This window comes from Podarcis liolepis (assembly GCF_965112155.1).
Source record: "Podarcis liolepis genome assembly, chromosome: 1".
In the NCBI taxonomy this organism is placed as follows: domain Eukaryota; kingdom Metazoa; phylum Chordata; class Lepidosauria; order Squamata; family Lacertidae; genus Podarcis; species Podarcis liolepis.
In genome coordinates this window covers 93047374-93065768 of record NC_139554.1, presented here as the reverse complement: position 1 = coordinate 93065768, position 18395 = coordinate 93047374, and the positions used below count along the sequence as shown (strand labels likewise).

The following is an 18395-nucleotide window of genomic DNA, read 5'->3' as shown; positions in this document are numbered from 1 at the left end:
GTGTCCTGTTCTATTTTCTTTATTCGTGTGGTATAATCATAGAAATTGCCAAATATACATACCACTGCCTTTTCTGAATTATACAGATTCAGGTGCCGAATTGATGTGGTTTCTCCCTTGACTTGAGTTTGTGTACAGACATGATCTTCCCTTGGAATTGTGGGCATAAAAATATTTGCGTGCTGTAGCTAGAGATGAGTCACCCCTGGGGGTCCTGCAGTAATGTAGCTGCCTGCATGTTAAAAGAAGTCCCCTTTGTCTCTCTGCACATGAATAATGCAGCGTGACCTAAATAGCAAACTGTTCCCACTTCACTGGCATTGACAGCAGCTGGGGCAACAGGTGGAGTGCATTCTTCTATCACCCCTACAGGGTAGCTTTCTGGAGAGGGTTAACATGGGGGGGGGGACCCTGAGCAGCTGGCTACTGATAGGAAATTGTATTGTACAGTGGCTTTAAATGGGAAGGTTTGGGAGATCAGCTCAGAATCAGCAAACAGTGACTTGGAAGGAACAAAACAGTCAGTGCTTCTGAAGGGTGGTGATTTCCTTTTGGGTAAACACGTCATTAATCTGAGGGAGCACATTCTTTTCCATCAAAAGATAAGGAGGCCAAAAAGCCTTTCTCAGGGCTGGGCCTCAGTTAGATTGTTTTTACCCCTTCAACCACAGCCCTATGTAAGCTTTAAGGAAGCTTTGCTTTGCTTGTCATGTGGAATCCAGAATCGGTTGTGATCGAGTGTTTGACAGTGTTGCTGTAGTCTAGAAGACGTAGAAAGGGAAGATAGAAAGCAAGATTCTTAACTGAGCGTTCCTTCCTCCCAATAAGGCCCCAACTAAAAATCTTCCTTTTTGTGATTCTTTTTACATCTGCAGTAACATTGCTAACCAGCCAATCATTGACAATTCTGAATGTTCTATTCTCAAAATAAATGAATTATACTTCGTGCCAGATTTGTTCTGAAGTCTACAACCTTTGTTTCTTGTGGACATCTTTTTGTTTAATGTAGTACATCCTGGACTGCACAATGGTCTGGACTAGATGAGCTCCGAGACCTTTCCAACACCTGTGATACCAGTCTAGTACCTTGAGACCTTCTGTGCAAATCTCCCCTGCAGATGTGTGTTCATGAGCTTAGCCCATTATTCGTGTTTTAGGGATAGAAGGGTACTTAAAAGAAGAAACGCATTTTAAGTGAAAAACTAGGGTGCTGATACTAGACTGACTTTATCACTTATCTAGTGCAATCTCCCATAGACCTGCAGCAGGACTGGCATCATACCAACTGAACATGCTGAAAACTTTGTCATAGACTGGCTGGATGCAAAGGAATGATAGGAGGCACCAACTGGAGAACCCCCGCGGGAAAGAAGGTTCAGAGCCAGGGGATTGGTGGTCGGATGACAAGTGGTCAGAGGGAGAAGAGGGAGCAGCCTGGGAGGGGAGGTGTCAGAAGCAGAATAAGTGGCAGGGATTAGTGAACAAGTAAAGGCTGTGTCAGAGCACAGTTCGGACTCCGAGGCAGAAGCAGAGGCCAGGGAGTCTGCCTCCTGCTGCAACCAGCTCCCCACTCTCCTGGTCTCCTAGAACATGCAGAGAACTGAAGTGAGCAGAGCAGAGGGGGGTTTTGTGTAGACACAGTCTGAGACTGCATGGGAAAGACCCTGGAGAGGAGTCCTGGTGGGCACTGGGAAGGTGGGGAACTTCAGTCCTCACAACTGCTTCATTGGGGCAAGACATCCAAGAAAGAGTTGCTGAGACCACTAGGCCTGAGCTGTGGTTTGTTTCCTTGAATAAAGAGTTAGTGTCACTGGCCTCTGGTGATTTATTGTTTTGTGCTGTGACTCCAGCCGTGACACATAATCTCCTCCCACCCACCATGGCTGTAGTGATGTTTTGTTTTGTTTTCATTTGCTACATAGAGCTTCCACAAAACAGGAAGAAAATTGCATTACTAAGGCTCTTTGTATTTCTTCATACAATATTTTTGTCACTCTTTGATTGATTATAGATAATACTTTTTCAAGCCTTAGACATGTCGTGTGGTCCTGCTTCTCATAACAGCCATAATAGGATAAATACCTTAGAAGCATCTAGCTGGCCACTGCTGGGTACAGGATGTTGACCTTCATAATGATTAAAATAAAAAAATTCCTTCCAGTAGCACCTTAAAGACCAACTAAGTTAGTTCTTGGTATGAGCTTTCGTGTGCATGCACACTTCTTCAGATACCTGATACTTCTTCAGGTATCTGAAGAAGTGTGCATGCACACGAAAGCTCATACCAAGAACTAACTTAGTTGGTCTTTAAGGTGCTACTGGAAGGAATTTTTTTATTTTGACTATGGCAGACCAACACGGCTACCTATCTACTTCATAATGATTGTTAGATCTTAGTTTGATCCGACGAGATGCATTCAGCCCAGGCACTGAGATCCAGCACCAAGAGCCTTCTAGTTATTTTATGTGTTCAACTCAATGATATATCTAATACGTGGTAGTCGGTCTGGGAAGCTGCCTCAGAAATATTGCGAAGATGTCAAAAATTCATTTGCAATTCATCTTACCTTGTGCCTGATAAGCAAGAATGAATTATTTTGTTCCTGTGTATATAAAGATGTAGAAATCAAGTGTTTCCAATAAATTGCACCACTTTCCCCAAGGCAATAGGTCGCCCCATTATCAAAGAGGCTGCAAATTATTCAGCCAGCTATTTACACGGTAATTCTATTTTTTAAAAAGCATTTAGTTAGGAGAAAACTGTATGAAATGAATCAGACTTGCTTCATAATGGATTTTATTTCCAAATGTGCTAGGATCAGAGTCCTAAAGATTCCTAACCATTTGCTGCAATGTATATTTAGTGCTAAAATAGGATCAGGTTTCTCTGAAAGAAGTCTTTGTACATCCTGTCCGATATACTTGCTAGGTATGCATTTCTGCTGTACATGCATTTATCTTTTGGGGGAAAATGTGCTTAGTCATAATTTAGTTTGAGCCCAGAATCAGCAGAGGTTAGATTTGGTACGTTTCTTTAAAGATCCATGGGGCTAAAACTTTGGTCATCCTGAAAAGGAGGCCAAATTGTTAGCCACTTATTAACTGGGAGGGAGAAAAAATGCTGGTTGGATTTTCTGTCTTGGGTGCTGTAATACCTTCAACCATTATGAAGAATCAGCACTAAAGTAAGAATTAAAAAAACTGAGCTTTCTTCTCAACAAATATAGGCTTCCTTTCCCTCATCCCTGGGCAATTATATCAAGTTGCGCAAGTAGTATCTGCACAGGGCTTCTGCTGGTGGGCTCATTGGGTGAATCCTTTCCTTTCTATACTAAAGACAACCAACCTCTCAACTACGTTAAATCCCATTGAGCAAATGCTATCTTTCCTGACCTTTCAACAACATTTTAAATAGCTTTTTATGGTTACCCACCCTGGGACCATCAGTTGAAGGGCAGGTAATAAATTAACAGCAAGAACAATAATATATTGAGTATTAATGTCTTTTCTCATCGTACTACAGTGGTACCTCAGGTTAAGTACTTAATTTGTTCCGGAGGTCTGTACTTAACCTGAAACTGTTCTTAACCTGAAGCACCACTTTAGCTAATGGGGCCTCCTGCTGCCGCCACGCCGCCGGAGCATGATTTCTGTTCTCAACCTGAAGCAAAGTTCTTAACCTGAGGTGCTATTTCTGGGTTAGAGGAGTCTGTAACCTGAAGCATATGTAACCTGAAGCATATGTAACCCAAGGTACCACTGTATTTATATACAAGAAATAATGCATAGTGAGAATGTTTGTAGAGAATGTGTTATTTTCTCTTTGCGCATCTTAGAAGCAGCTTTCCTTGCAGTGACACGGGGGGGGGGAACCTATTCAATGCCCAGTTTAACTGAGTTCTCCCTCATTCCAGCATCTTTTTGTCTTGAGCTAGGTCTCCAGAATGATGGTAGAAGGTCCTACTTTTAAAAAACCTGCTTTATTTCAACATACAAAACTCCCCACCACTCCCCCGAATTGCAAGCACTGTATAGTTCAGTGATCATCATCATCGGCTATTTTCAGTATAGCATGGTTGAGTATTGCACTACTGCTTTCTCTTCACTTCGCTCAGCTTTAACATTGTCAACTGAATTTATCTTGAATTTGACCCAAAACTTGACTAATCTGTAATGAAGTCCAGGCTTCGCAGAACTTGGCATGGTGGATATCCTTTCAGCAGTTGCATAATGGCTCACCCTGCATAACCACTGCTCACTGGCAGCGTATTCACCTCTCAAGGCGTTTTCCAAGTTCTCAAAGCATTCAGCCAAAACCTCAAACTCTTCCAAACCTTTAAGGTGTGTCCTTTACTCCAAAGCACTAAACACTCTAACATCCCAAAATATGTGTTTTTTAAAAATCCAGTCACCCTTACACAGAAGTTAAAAATTGCAGAAACGTAAACGTTTCCTAAGTTTCCTGTTCATTTGCTGAGGGAAGTCAGTGAAGGCTACGGGGTATTTGCTTCTTTTGCAATGGCACACTACACACCGGGGGTGTGGAATGTGAGCACAGCCTCTGCGCTAAATCTTGTTGTTCACTCCTCTGGGATTCTTTTCCTTGCTGTGCATGACCCTGCCTAAGAAACCCCTCCCAGGGAGCCTTCAGTAAAGTTTTATAGCAAAGTCTGCCTGCAGACTCCATGAATAATAGATGCCAAGTCCCGGGTTTCATGGATCAGTGATTATCGTTTTAAGGCATCAAGAAGGATACCCTTTTCTTTTTCATGAAGGCTAAAGATGGTCACGGAAATGTGTAGCTTCATTTGACCTCCGTGACTTTGCTTGAAGGCTTTCCAGATGTCAAGGGGCCCAGACTCTTCCTCAAATCCAGAAACAGTTGAGATAAACTTGAACTGCCCCAGTAGAGACCTGACATTTCCCAAGTCTCTTTGCCTGTTAGGTGAGATTTCTTCCGGGCCAGAGAAAAGTGATTAAGGATGCAGACCTCTACACACACAGCTAGGGATGAATCACAGAATCATAGAGCTGGAAGGGACCATGAGGGTCATCTAGGCCAACCCCCGGAAATGCAGGAATCTTTTTGCCCAACGTGAGGCTCGAACTCACAATCCTCAGATAAAGAGACTCATGCTCTACCAACTGAGCTACCCTTTGGATAAACTGCATCGAACACAGTAGAGCTTATTTCCAGACAGGAATAGCCAAATCTGTCCATTTCAGCTTCTCCTGGTTGCTCATTTTTCCAATCGTAGATTCAGTTCTCCACATGCCCACTTCAGTTTGCAGATTTTTAAAAAATAAATAAAAGTTAGCATGAAGATTCAGCAGCATTTTTGTACAAATTGTACATATTTTTGTATGTAATTCCCCCCGATATGCACATTTTTGCAAACCGATTTCCCTTATAATGCAAGGTATTTTGCATGTCCCCCCCCCAATAATGTATGAATTTATATTCACACTTTAGTATATGCTTTTTGTGCACATTAATTGACTGGAGAGCTGCATTGCAAAATTCAGATAAGTGTGAATTTTGAAGGATGGCTGTTTTTCAGTTCATGTTTTGTTTCAGAAAGTGTGAATTAGCTTAGTTTGCCTTTGAATGTGAACTGAATTGAGCCCCCCCCCCAAAAAAAACACCCTCTTCCAGGTACATGTGATTTTTTAATTGTACTATAGAAGTGGTAAGCCGGCTACCACTCAGATGCAGGCTATATAAACAATTCCCAAAAACCAGACATGACTGTTCTTTCAATGCCTTTCCTTGAACGCTGAATAAAAAAAAAAGATGTAAATAATTCACAGATTCAATTCATTGTTGTATAATAAAAAAAATTACTCGGTCCCAGCAATAATAATTGAAGTTCAGCTAATGTAAAGGGTCAGGTAGTCTCAAACTGGGAATCTGAGCTGCAGGACCAAAGTGTCTTCTTCTCTCTATCACTGTGGCATCTGGTTGAACGAAGGACCTGCTGGCTTGTTTTCTGCAATGCTACTGCTTTGGGTGGCCAGAGGGCAGTGCTGCAGCTACCAACTCAGTAGGATCAGGTGATACAAGGAGCAAATAAGATTCTACCAGTCCTATAAGCCCCTGGCTCTGGAATAGCTTCTCAGTCTGAGCAGCCTGATGCTTTGCCTCCCTTCCAGATCACCATCTCCAACACTGATCAGGATTTGAATATTCTAAAGATACAATTTTGCTGGCTTTGCAATTTATGATTAAAATAGGCTTGTTCATTATCCCTGATTTCAATACATGCTGGAGTGTTGTTGTTGTTGTTTTTTAAAAAGAACTGTTTCCTATTTATTCCAAAGCACCACAGTCCAGAAACATGATAGATGTCTTATTTCAGACTTGATAGTGCGGTATTCCCCTTCAACATTTGCTGTCATATCTTTGTGATTCATTAACAATGCAGTTGCCTTTTTCTGACACTCGTGGAAAGTAGACCATCTCCGCAAATAAGTAGCGATGGAAAACATTAGGATATGATGGGGAGGATGTAAATAAGGAGAGCATAAATAAAGACTACAGCAGGCTATGACGTTAAACATGTGTTATTTTACTTTGAAACATGCAGAACATGGTTTCGTTGGTTATTCAGAGGAGCTAATGTTGAATAACACGCTGCCGAACTACAGCCCGGGGGAGTCTTTCTTCACTGTGTTTGGAGTGTTCTTCCCAGCTGCTACAGGTACCGTAGAATTGTATAAGATGCACTTAATAATTCTTGTGGTTGTAAGTGTGCTACACAAATACAGAATCCTAAACATCTCCCTTGTGCTTTTTTAAAAACCATAAGTTTACAGTTCTTATTCTAGTGAAGAAAATTTGGGAGCAATATCTATTTGCTTTAAAAGTTCAACACACACACACACACACTCTGGTGGTTGTGCAAAAAGGAATGACTTCTGAACTCTACATAGATCTCTGTCTCTTCTTTTGACTTTTCAGTCTCTTTTCCCCACCCCTCTCAAATGTCTTTTGTATTCTTTGCTAAGTCTTTGATGAAAGCAGCAGAAGCAGGATTGGCAGCCTTGCCCTCAGAACCTTCTGGAGTGTTTTTGTGGGCTGTTTATTTGTTGGCTTGTTTCTGTACCTTGCTGCCCATGCCCCCAGGGGAACAATAAAATCAATACAATTAAACTCCACGATGGCAGAAATAGACCAGCCACACACCAAAGATAAACTGGAAACCTATCACAATAAATGTTGGCCTGAAAGCTGTGGAATTAAGATGCTGGCAGTTTTAAGATCCCTTTCCCAATGATCCCTCATGTGGTTTTCTCCTTTTCCACAGCTGCCACACACTAGGCCAACATTTTCATTGAGCTACTCCAAGTTTCCTTTCCTGATCACTTGCCACCAGCTCAGACCACAACAGTGTGCTTATTAGGATTCTTTTACCACCAGGTGCATCAGCTTAAACGATGACACTGAATTTGCCATTTTATTGCCCATTCACCCAGTTTGGCACCTTTGGAGTGATTTGTAATCACCTTTTGTATTCACCAACCTGACTAATTTGATGTCATCTCACTACTCACCCCTAACTCCAGATCATCTATGAACAAGTTTAAAAACACAGGCCCTAATACAAATCTTGGTGGGAACAACACATTTTTTTCCACATCCCTCCGTTGTGAGAACTATCCATTGACTCTTGCTCTGTGCTTCTTTAACCTTTACTGATTTCCCAAGAGGATCCACATGGTGGCTAGGATTGCTCAGTAGCCTTTCATGAAAGTCTGTTGGCTTACCTAAATAGAGACCATGTTTATTTTACAAAATTTCCTAAAATTAGCGATAGAGATAGATAATGATGGGGGAGAGGCAGAGAGAAACCCCATACGTAATGCCGAAGCATAGTTGCTTTGCATCCAAGACAGGCAAGTAGAGAAGGAGGAATATTTATGAGTGCTGCAATAAAATTTACCCTCAATGTTGTTAAATGGTTCTTCACTCTTCCTAATTCTTGGCAGCTAGGAAAGAAGCCAAACCTAACAGATATAATTTATTTCAAAAGTATGGGTGAATTATTACTTCATTAGTACTAGTAAAACCAGTAGCTATGCTAAACACTCTCCCTGAGTGCAATTTTTTGTGTTAAGAATGTCATTAATTTGGTTGCTACCGAACAGCTTCCTCTTTATTCTTCTAGTATGTTTTATAGCATTTAGCTTCTCACAATGGCCGTGTGTCAGTGGCATGTGTAAATTAACGTCCCGTTCCTCTAGCTAGCTGTGTTCAAATAATGCTTGCAGGAACTTGGCCTGAAGAAGAACCCCTCTTGAGCATTTGGAACCTGACATTGCCACAAACTGCAGACAACTAGATAAGCAGCAACTCAAAAATAATGTAGGGGTATGAGCTACAGACTCAGAAAACAGTTTCATCTAGTAAGGGGAGAGGAATATGTAGAGAGAAGCCCATAAAGAGGATCAAAAGTGAAAGATAGAAAAAATTGTGAAAGTATACTTAATCCTAAACCTTTTTACAAGTGTCAGTCCCCCTGAAACAAAGTTTAGGACTAGTTTGTCGTGAGAGTAAAACGTGAGAACCTTCATATTGCCACCAGTGAAATCATCAAGTGATAATGATAATATGAACACCCGTACAATTAATGGGTATCTGGTCCCACTTAATGGTTGATTCTGTAGCACTGGTGAAGCCACATGGGTATGGATCATGTGGGAGGCCAATGTGGAAACCATGTAAGAGCAGGATACAAGCACAATTAAGAATGAGCTGGAATTAAAGCGACTCAGAGCAAGAGAAACACAGGTATCTAGAGAGAACCATAGGAGGAATTGGATAGTTTCTCAGGCACCAGAACAAATTTTAATTCTGAAGCCACAACATACTATTATTATTATTAGTGTTACAGTAATCAGATGACATTGTGATGTAAGTCTCAAGACTTTCTATTGTTTTTTTCTACAACAAACACGGCTTGCGCTCTAAAATGTATTATTGCAACGCCATCATTCACTTACTCCACATTAAGACTGTTTACCCCATAACAAACATGGCAGACAGTCAGTTGGTATTTCCGTAGTCTGAACATTCTGTAGGAGTCCTACATTCCAGAGAATTTCCATAGAATTTTGTTTTTTTTTTGGCATTGGTCTAAATAGCCAAAGATGAAAATGAAGCTGTGTGGATGCCTGAACTCCCCTCTCAAGAAAGCCTTAAACATCTGACCCACCAACCCAAACCTAGACCACCAGCCAAGTATTGTGACCTGTGATGAGCTTGACAAATGCTCTTGTTTTATATTCCCAGACAAACATTAGAAGAAGTTTTATGAAGTCCTTGTTGGGCTGTATAGACTGAGGGGCGCTTTTCACTTGGAGGCTAGTACTACAGTTATTCTTTAAGATCCTGCAATGTAGAGCTAGCACATAAGATGTGATGAAGGATACTACCACCAGTCTCTCTTCTTTCAGTGTTCTCTGGGACCCTGATTGGCCGCTAGTCAAGGTTTTTGCTTCTTTCTAAAATCTGTGTAAACCAGGCCTAAAGAACCTGCAGTCCTCCAATATGATGTTGGATTGCAGCTCCCATCACCCCCTGACTATTAGCTATACTGGCTGCATGATTGAAGTTGGAGTTCAACAACACTTGGAGGGCCACAGGTTCCCCGGAGGGCCACAGGTGTAAACCATTCTAGATCTGACAAACTGTTTGCAAACTTTTTACTTGCAAGCCAAAGGTTTTTCACTCAGATCTCCCTACATTTTTATTTAAACTCCTATCCTCTCTTGTGTTTGACATAGATTGCCCATTTATTGATCTTGGCCCCTGTCTATAATATAGTGTCATAACAAAACATTTGGTTAAATGCAAATTGTGGTGGATAATCTTACTGGCAGATCCCTGTGGGCGGTACTGAATATAGTGTGTAGATTTAAGGAATCATGCTCTTAATTTACCAGTGAGTGTGGTTTAGCAGCACTGGAGTTTGCCAGTGGCTGGTTTTATGCCTGGATGCACCTGTTAAGCTGAGAATAAATGTAAGGAATTGCTTTGACATTCTGAAATGGCAGAAAGCCACATGAGCAATATTTTCAGAAAGGCCATTGCTTTCTATGAAAAAAAGATGAGGTTCTGACTAATTCAAGCCCATTCTTCAACTTAAGCTGCGATTCCAAGTGTGGGAGGAAGATGGAAACAGAAGGTGGTTTAACTACCTCATCCAGCAAAGGGAAGGACTATGTCCTTCAGTTCCCACCCCCAATTTGTAGCCCTACCAATATAGAAGCTCCAAAGTTGTTAAGGGAAAGGCTGCAGAAGTTCTAATGGTGGTAGAGAAAGGATTTCTGACTTCAGATATCCCTGTCAATGGTTACAGCCCTTTCCCTTTTTTTCTGCCCTTGGGGAGAGAGAGATCCTGTGCTCCCTATAGCTCCTGGGGCACTCTGCCAGGGACCTTAGGATTGCAGAGCTAAAAACTTGAACAGCCTGACAAGGCAACTGCAGCTCTAGCTACACAGATGGAGCAGTCTTGCTCCTACTTCAGTCTGCCAGAACCAAAGGTCATAGTTGGGTCTCACGGTAACATAGAGTTCTGCAACTAAGTCACTATCTGGCTCCAGTGTAGTTAAATCAGACTAACGTGTCGTTTCTAGAGACTGCTTGGACAGAGAATAATAACAATACGGTAATGAATTGAAGGTTGTGGATTAAATTTCATTCTCAGTGTCTTTGGATTTTTTGTTTATCATGCTCCACTGATGTAAGTAACAGTAATATTACTTTATTTTATAGCCACACGGCCAATAATGTCATGCAGCTCTGCTCCTTTCTTTGTAATAGATATTTAAAGCATTTCAGATGAAGCTACTGGCTTTCTTCCCGAACATTTTGTAATGTAATAGTAAAGAAGTGGCTCTGTCATCCAAGCAATTAAACTGTTGCATGAGTTGCATGAGAAGTTGTGGGTGTGGGAGATGTTGATTTTACTGAATTAGTTCAGAAAGACTGCAACAACAACCACAGATAGTTTAAAAATACTGAAAGGGAAAGCCATTCCAGATGTAGGCAGACAGGATTTTTTTTTACCATACACGCATGTGTGTGTGTACAGAAATGTATTAAACAGTTTGCTCATTTGGGCTGAAATATGTACTTGCAGAGTAATCCTAAGCATGTTTACTCTGAAGTGAGTTTCCCTGGGTTCGATAGGATATGGTCTCTCCAGTAAGTGTTTTTAGAATTGCAGCCTTAGGCATTCCCAAATACGGCCCCTTTGAAATCCAAGCATAGCTGATACTAGAATAGGCTTTGTATGTTAATGCCAGGTCTGGGCATGGTAACGTATAGATAGCAAGAATGGACATTATGGTAGATTGCACAGAGGCACCCAACATTATTCTGGAAACTGCATTCTGTGTTAGCTGCACTTTTCTGGCAATTTTCAAGGATAATCCTAAGTAGAGTGTGCTACAGTGATCTAGGCAAAAGGTTGCTAGAGCATGCAAAACTGTACACGTTATCTTGGTTGAGGAACAGACATAGCTGGCAAATCAGCCAAAGCTGGAAGCAGGCACCTCTTTGTTTATGGCATTTATATACTGCGTAATCATCTCTAAGTTGTGTATATAAAAATAAACATTTCCCATACAACCTTAATAAACCAAGATGCTGTATGGACCCTGTAGCATTGGAGAGGACCTTGGGAGCGACTGTATCGACAGTCCTCCTCATCTTGCCGTCCCACAACAGGACCAGGGCCTAAACAGGATCACAGTCTCCATCCACTGGGAAACTCCCCAGAGTACTCAAGAATCAGTTTCCATTAGACCATCTGAATCGGTCCTCCATCCCAGCAGGGAGTGACTGCTGCTAAAAGTACAACCTTTAACAGGAAACTTATTTTACAGAATGGGACAATCTTAAAAGTATCAAACAGCACCCAAACACCATTGGATTGGGGTGTCCTTTCTTGGGTTGGAACGAGACAGAATCAAAACAAGCAGAGCAATCAAAGAATGTGTTGGTAGCAGAGAAAGATAGCATTTGAACTGAGACAAAAATGACAGATTGCTACTGTGTGAATGCAAAACTGAGGTAAGAATGAAAGGCCCAAGTCAGAGCAAAGAAGGTGATGATTATTGATACTGTAAACTGACTTTTAGCTTGCCCACACTTCCCTTGCCCTCCGCCTTTCCCAGGGAAAACTCGCTCTAAATCGGAACAAACAGCAACCTACTGAAAACCGATTGCTGTTTGCTCCAGTTGAGTCCTAAGGAGTGGTTTTCCCTGGGGAAAAGCAATGGGACAAGAGGAAGTGCTGATAAGCCCTTTGTCTGAGCTGCTGTAAGCTGTAACATAGGAAAATGCTTTTTCTGTTCAGTTCTAGTGCCTTTTTACTTGGAAGAAAGATGTGTGTTGCAGGGTGCTGGGTAATCCTTTCCCCTGCGTATTGAGTGTATGTATGTGACTGTTGTCCTATCAAATAGTTACCAATTGAACACTTTGCAATGAATTCATTAAGGAGAGCCCACCTATACCAAATTGGTAGAGGGTGGGTAACAGTAATCACAGACATAGAGGGCAAATGCTGGATCCCTTTGTCCTGAACGCTCATGATCTAAACATTTTGTAACAAGAGTTATCTTGTGAATGTGTCAGAACCTATAATATATTTGGAGTACACTACCCACATAATATGTGTGGCCTGTTTGAATGATTTGCAGAGTTGAATGTCAGCGGTCATTTGGAGAGGGGACTGCTTTCAAGTGATAGTTTTGAGATAAGCCCTTTTTTGTTTAAATCTCTGCTTTTTCTTCCAGTGCCATTGTCCAGTTTGGAACAAAGAACCTCTTTGTGGGCATGTAGTTTGTAGCTTGTTGCCACTGGATACCTGATGGCTTAATCACAAAGCTTGTATACATGGCCCTGATATCAGCATATGCACCGGTGATGTTTTTAAAAAGGCTACTGTCTTACAGCAATCTAACACAGTGTCCTCTTTATTTTCCCGTGTTCCCAAAACGCAGGTGTGATGGCTGGGTTCAATATGAGTGGTGATCTCAGGAAGCCTGCAACAGATATCCCTCTAGGATCACTATCTGCTATAGGTGTTTCGTAAGTCCCTTGAAAACAAGGTGGTGGTGCTTATGAGGAAACCTCCTGGTAACTTTCTTTCTGTCATGTGTGATATAGATTATTGTAATATGAAAATAGATTTATTTATTACCTGACAAATCAAACCTAGGCAGACAGTCAAAGAATCTTCCTGGGCAGCTTAGCAAAAAGAATAATGAATTAATGTTTGTCCCCCACCTTCTATTTCTGATTTAGAGGATATATAAGAATTTGTGGATGCTGAGATTCTTCTGAAATGGATATAAATCTTAAAAGAAAAGAGGGGGAAAGCCCCAACCTCTTCCTCTAGTTGGGGGGAAAAATCCACAAGGAACATGAAACAAACAGGCTGAGTCTTTCTCCAACATCCACCACAGATCCCTAGATAAATTCCACAGCAAATGGATTTTTAGAAATAATTCTTAAATTAAAGGATCCCATTGGATTCGAATTTATAATAAATGAGATACACTGCTGCCTAAATGATATTTCTTACTTTGGTTTACAGATAAATACTTTGATTTGTAACCAGAGATGGTGGCACAGTAGTTAAAGTACTTGACTATACTCCTATATGCTTTGTCTTACTGGGTAATATGACTGGTCAGATCTCACCTGTGTCTAGTTCTGGGCACCACTTGTGCAGCGACTCAGATGGGAATAGCAAGGAAGCAACTATTTTCAGAATGTAGAGCAAGGAAGATTACATGCTACTATCATTGATTATTTACTTAAGTGGATAATTTTATACTGTAGGGCAATAGATGCCTAACATAATTTAGAAAAATAATTGATGGTCCTCATATGCTTGACACTAATATTTCTTTTATTTCTTCGCAGGTGGTTTCTATACATAGTATTTGTTTTTTTGTTGGGAGCCACTTGTACCCGGGTATCACTGCGCTATGATTTTATGATGGCAGAAAAGGTAACTAACTGAGATTCTCTAGCTACATAAAACGGATGAATTTGAAAATGCATAATTGAAAACTTGCATATTTGAAAACAAGCTATGGGATTTCTGTGTCCTGGAGCTTGAGTCTGTTCAGACTAAAAGCCAAATCATAGTCTGGCACTATGTAGATGAGTGCTGAACTTGTGCACTCTGTCTTCCTTCCCTTGTGTGATCTGATTTGCCACCTCACTTCTTCACTTTAGTTTGCATTTGCACTGTCTAAACTAGGCTTACTATGGTTTACACAAGCCAAAGTCTACGTGGTTCAGGTGTACAGAAACTTATGTTTTCATTCTCAGTCAGAGGCAAGAGATTCTACCCTTGCTCCCTGACGCAGAGCAACATGTTACACATGTGATCAGTATATTACACAAATAGCAGCAGCAAGTATAGATCACAGGTGACCAAACTATATGAGCTATATGCTCCAGGAAGAGTTAGAGGAATGGGGACAGAGAAGGGACTTACGAGGTTTTTGGATTTCCCAAACTTCTCTTATTCGTTTCAAATGCCTGTAGTGATCATAATGTAGTATATTGTAATATATATAGTATATTATTTATCTTTATGCACCAAGCCTCATAGATATAACATAGATACAACTCTGCATACTGTACATCTGCAGATTTTTGTTTATTATGCAGATCAAAGTTTTATTTATTTACTTTTCAGCATTTGTATGGTACTCCTTGGGCAGCTTACAATAAATGGCCATATGTACAACAAAAATGTGGGAACTGCTGCCTTTGTAGCCCAGTATGAAGGTCTACTTCTTTTTGAAATATCCCACACAATTTACTGTGGAAAACTGATTTGGGCGGCTTACATTCTCTTACAGATCTCAGTATTACCTCTTAACAGAGGGATTGAACTAAGAGCCTTAAGAATTAAAACAGGCCAATATTATCAAACGTTAAATATTCTATATTGTTCAGTATCCCCTATTCCTTCACTGGAACCCCAGACCAAACTGAAATTGCTAAATAAAATTATAAAGGCTCCCTTTCAGAAAGTCAATCTTACACTTTCAGATTTAGCCCAGCATAACTGCAGTGAAAGTTAAGAGGATTATTAAATACTAGACATTCCATTGTGATATATATATGCCAATTTGTAGCTATGAAGTCTGATATAAAAGGTTTCCTTTTAATTCCCCATTCTAGCTTATTGTGATTGAAATTAGCACTTCATTGGTTTGAAAGTCCGGGGAGACATCTTGAGCTAAAAGGTTCCTGCATTGCAAGGACTAGATCAGGCCTAGGCAAACTTGGCCCTCCAGATGTTTTGGGACTACAACTCCTATCATCCCTGACCACTGGTCCTGCTAGCTAGGGATGATGGGAGTTGTAGTCCCAAAACATCTGGAGGGCTGAGTTTGCCTATGCCTGGATTAGATGACCCTTGTGGTCTCTTCCTACTCTATGATTCTTTGGTTCTTTGCATCCTTAAGGATGCAGTTCAGCAATTTGCCCTTACATGTTCAAGAACAGTTTCTTAATACTTCCAGGGTATGTTCTGAGGACACATGATGTTGCCATCTTGTTGAAGCTCAGCAGATATGGGTCTGGACCAGCACCTGGATGGCAGACTACATGTTGGCAGGTGTAGCCAGGCCCTCTGCAGCACTGAGCCTCTCTCCAAATGGCAGAGTTCATCAGAGTCCGAGGGAAATCTCTGTTGCATCCTATCTCACACTTCCCAGTGTGTTTCAAGTCACTTTCCTTATCACAAAAAGTCCAGTCTTTTTGGGAAGCAGGTTTGTTGCATAAGACCTCCCAACCAACTATAATTGCACAGCCTCCGTTTTCTGGCACATGATTGACTACCACCCCAAAATGGCAAAAGTCTGGAAGCACCTTTAAAGAGCTCTCTTTGCTGGTCACTTAGCTGTTGATTCATCATATTTTGTTGTGCAGTAAAAAAAAAGGGGCTAGCAAGCTCAAACAATTTGCAACCCACCAAACTTAAAAACCCCAAACCCCTCCTGATTTTGCTGCCAGCGTGAGACTACAAAACCAGGGTTATTGAATAGCCATTCAGTTGTAGCCTGCCTTTGGCTTTTGGTTCACAGGTTATTAACTATCACAATCCATTTTAATCCTGCTGTTCCTCCAATGATCTCAAGACAACTCCTATTTTCTACCATGTTATCCTTACAACAACTTGTTAAGGGAGGTCAGGTTGAGAAATAGTGCCTGGTTCACTTTGACCCAGTAAGCTTCCTGGCTGAGCAGGGACCTGAGCCAAGATCTCTGTTATTCCTGTTGTGTAGGCAGGTATTAAACCTGTAGACATCAGACCAATCATGATGGAGCTCTCTTACTTGGTCTGCTAGAAAGTAATCCCCTGTTGTGAATGCAGTTCACACTGTGTTCTGGTCTAGCCAGCCTTGTTGTCATAATGTGTATTTAATGGGTCCAGCACAGTAGAGAAGGAGAACACTTGGCTGTTACCTTTAGCAAACAGAGAGAATGCAAGCCATATGGAAAACGCTAGTTTAAATTTTGCTTTTTTCGGAAAAGATACTGCTCAGCAAATTCTTTTGGAAAGAAAGCTTGAGCCCATCTCTATTCAACATGAAAACACAAGAATCAGGAGACAAGGGCTTTCTTTCTATTTTGAGCTATACAAGGTGCTGCTGATGTAATAAAAGGATTAAAATATGCTGACAGAATTGCTCTTTGCTGGTCTTGCGTGGCAAATGTAATTTGTGAAAAATAACGTGGTAGTATATTTGTCATTTATTCTTAAAGTAACATTGTCATCAAATGCAATTTTGTTGAACTTAAGAGAGAAGGAAATAAAGCAAATGGGATATTAGAGGTGATCAAATTTGAATTAAGAATTCCTTGTGAAGAATTTGTCTTCATTGAATGGTGTGTGTGTGTACTTTTGAGCTTTTCAAAAGTACTTTTCAATGAAAAGACAACTTCCTTCCAAGTTGTGAATGGAATGTCAAGTAGCACTTTCAAATACAGACCTTTTGGGTAACTGAAATTATATGCGAATCTTGATACAATCCACTATTGGTTTTCGAATACACAGGGAGATGACTTTTAAAAATGTATTATGATAGTAGGTAGCAATGCTATTTTCAAATCAGTTATTTATTTGTTCATTTTCCAATTGAAAAAGTATATTCATTGCCCCCCTCCCCTCCCCTTTCCTCTGTTCTTTTTCTCTGTCAGCAACACAGTTTTGTATATGAAGAAAGAAGCTTAGTTTGGTTTTGTGTGGGCTTTATTGGTTTTGAAAGACTGCAGGAATTCTTTGATCTTCCTGGTCTTGCAGACTGCTTTCATAAGCAGAAACAAGCTGTGATCCTAAACACAGTTACTAGGAAGAAAGTCCCATTGAACATAGTGGGAAATACTTCTGAGTACAGTGGTACCTCGCAAGACGAATGCCTCGGAAGACGAAAAACTCGCAAGACGAAAGACTTTTTCGTTTTTTGAGTTGCTTCGCAAGACGAATTTCCCTATGGGCTTGCTTCGCAAGACAAAAAGTTTGTTTCCTTTTTCTTAAAACCGCTTGAAGAGGTGCAGTTGCGGCTTGACCGTGCTTCGGAAGACGAAAAATTCGCAAGACAAAAAAACTCGCAGAACGAATTAATTTCGTCTTGCGAGGCACCACTGTAAACATGTAGGGGTTGTACTACTATGATATTTTCTTAGGTGCTATATATACATAAAGCTGAATGTTTTCTTAGGAAATTATATAATTATTATTAAATGCATGTCAGCTATAGAAAGCTTGTAGTTCAGTGGTGTGCTTCATTGGTAGAGCATCTGTTTTCCATGCAGAAGTTCCTGGTTCAATCCCCTGCGTCTCCAGGTAGGGCTGGAAGCGTCTGCTGTCTGAAACCCTGAAGAGCAGCTGTTAGTCATCCTTGACAGTACTGAGCTTGATGAACCAATGGACTGACTCCGGATAAGGTTGCTTCCTGTGCTCAGTCCGCATTTAGAAATTAGGGAATAAGAAGGGGAGCATGAAGTTAGCTATGTTGTCCCCAAATAACAGATGCTAATTGAGCACTAAGTGTTCTTCCCATGTAAGAGAACTGCCCTCTGAGATTGCTCGGTGCAATAGCAAAAAATAACAGTAGCACCTTAGAGATCAACTAAGTTTGTTATTGGTACGAGCTTTCGTGTGCATGCACACTTCTTCAGATACAGTTGTACCTCAGGTTACAGACGCTTCAGGTTGCGTTTTTTTAGGTTACGGACCCACCGAAACCCGGAAGTACCGGAACAGGTTACTTCTGGGTTTCGGTGGTTGTGCATGCGCAGAAGCGCCAAATCGCAATCCATGCGTGCGCAGATGCGCCGTTGCGGGTTGCGA

At 41.0% G+C, this 18395-nt stretch overlaps 1 protein-coding gene across 6 annotated transcripts in view; it reads left to right on the top strand.

Moving 5' to 3' along the window:
- Nucleotides 1-18395, top strand: part of SLC12A8 (solute carrier family 12 member 8) — a 71393-nt gene that overhangs the window by 36499 nt on the left and 16499 nt on the right. For all 6 annotated transcript variants that reach the window (XR_014522509.1, XM_083489460.1, XM_083489461.1 and 3 more), the window contains exons 6-8: nucleotides 6588-6701; nucleotides 13012-13099; nucleotides 13940-14027. Coding sequence is in view for 5 of the 6 variants with exons in the window: in XM_083489460.1 (XP_083345586.1) it covers nucleotides 6588-6701; nucleotides 13012-13099; nucleotides 13940-14027 (290 nt within the window). In the remaining variant the exon portion in view is untranslated. The remainder of the gene's footprint in view (nucleotides 1-6587; nucleotides 6702-13011; nucleotides 13100-13939; nucleotides 14028-18395) is intronic.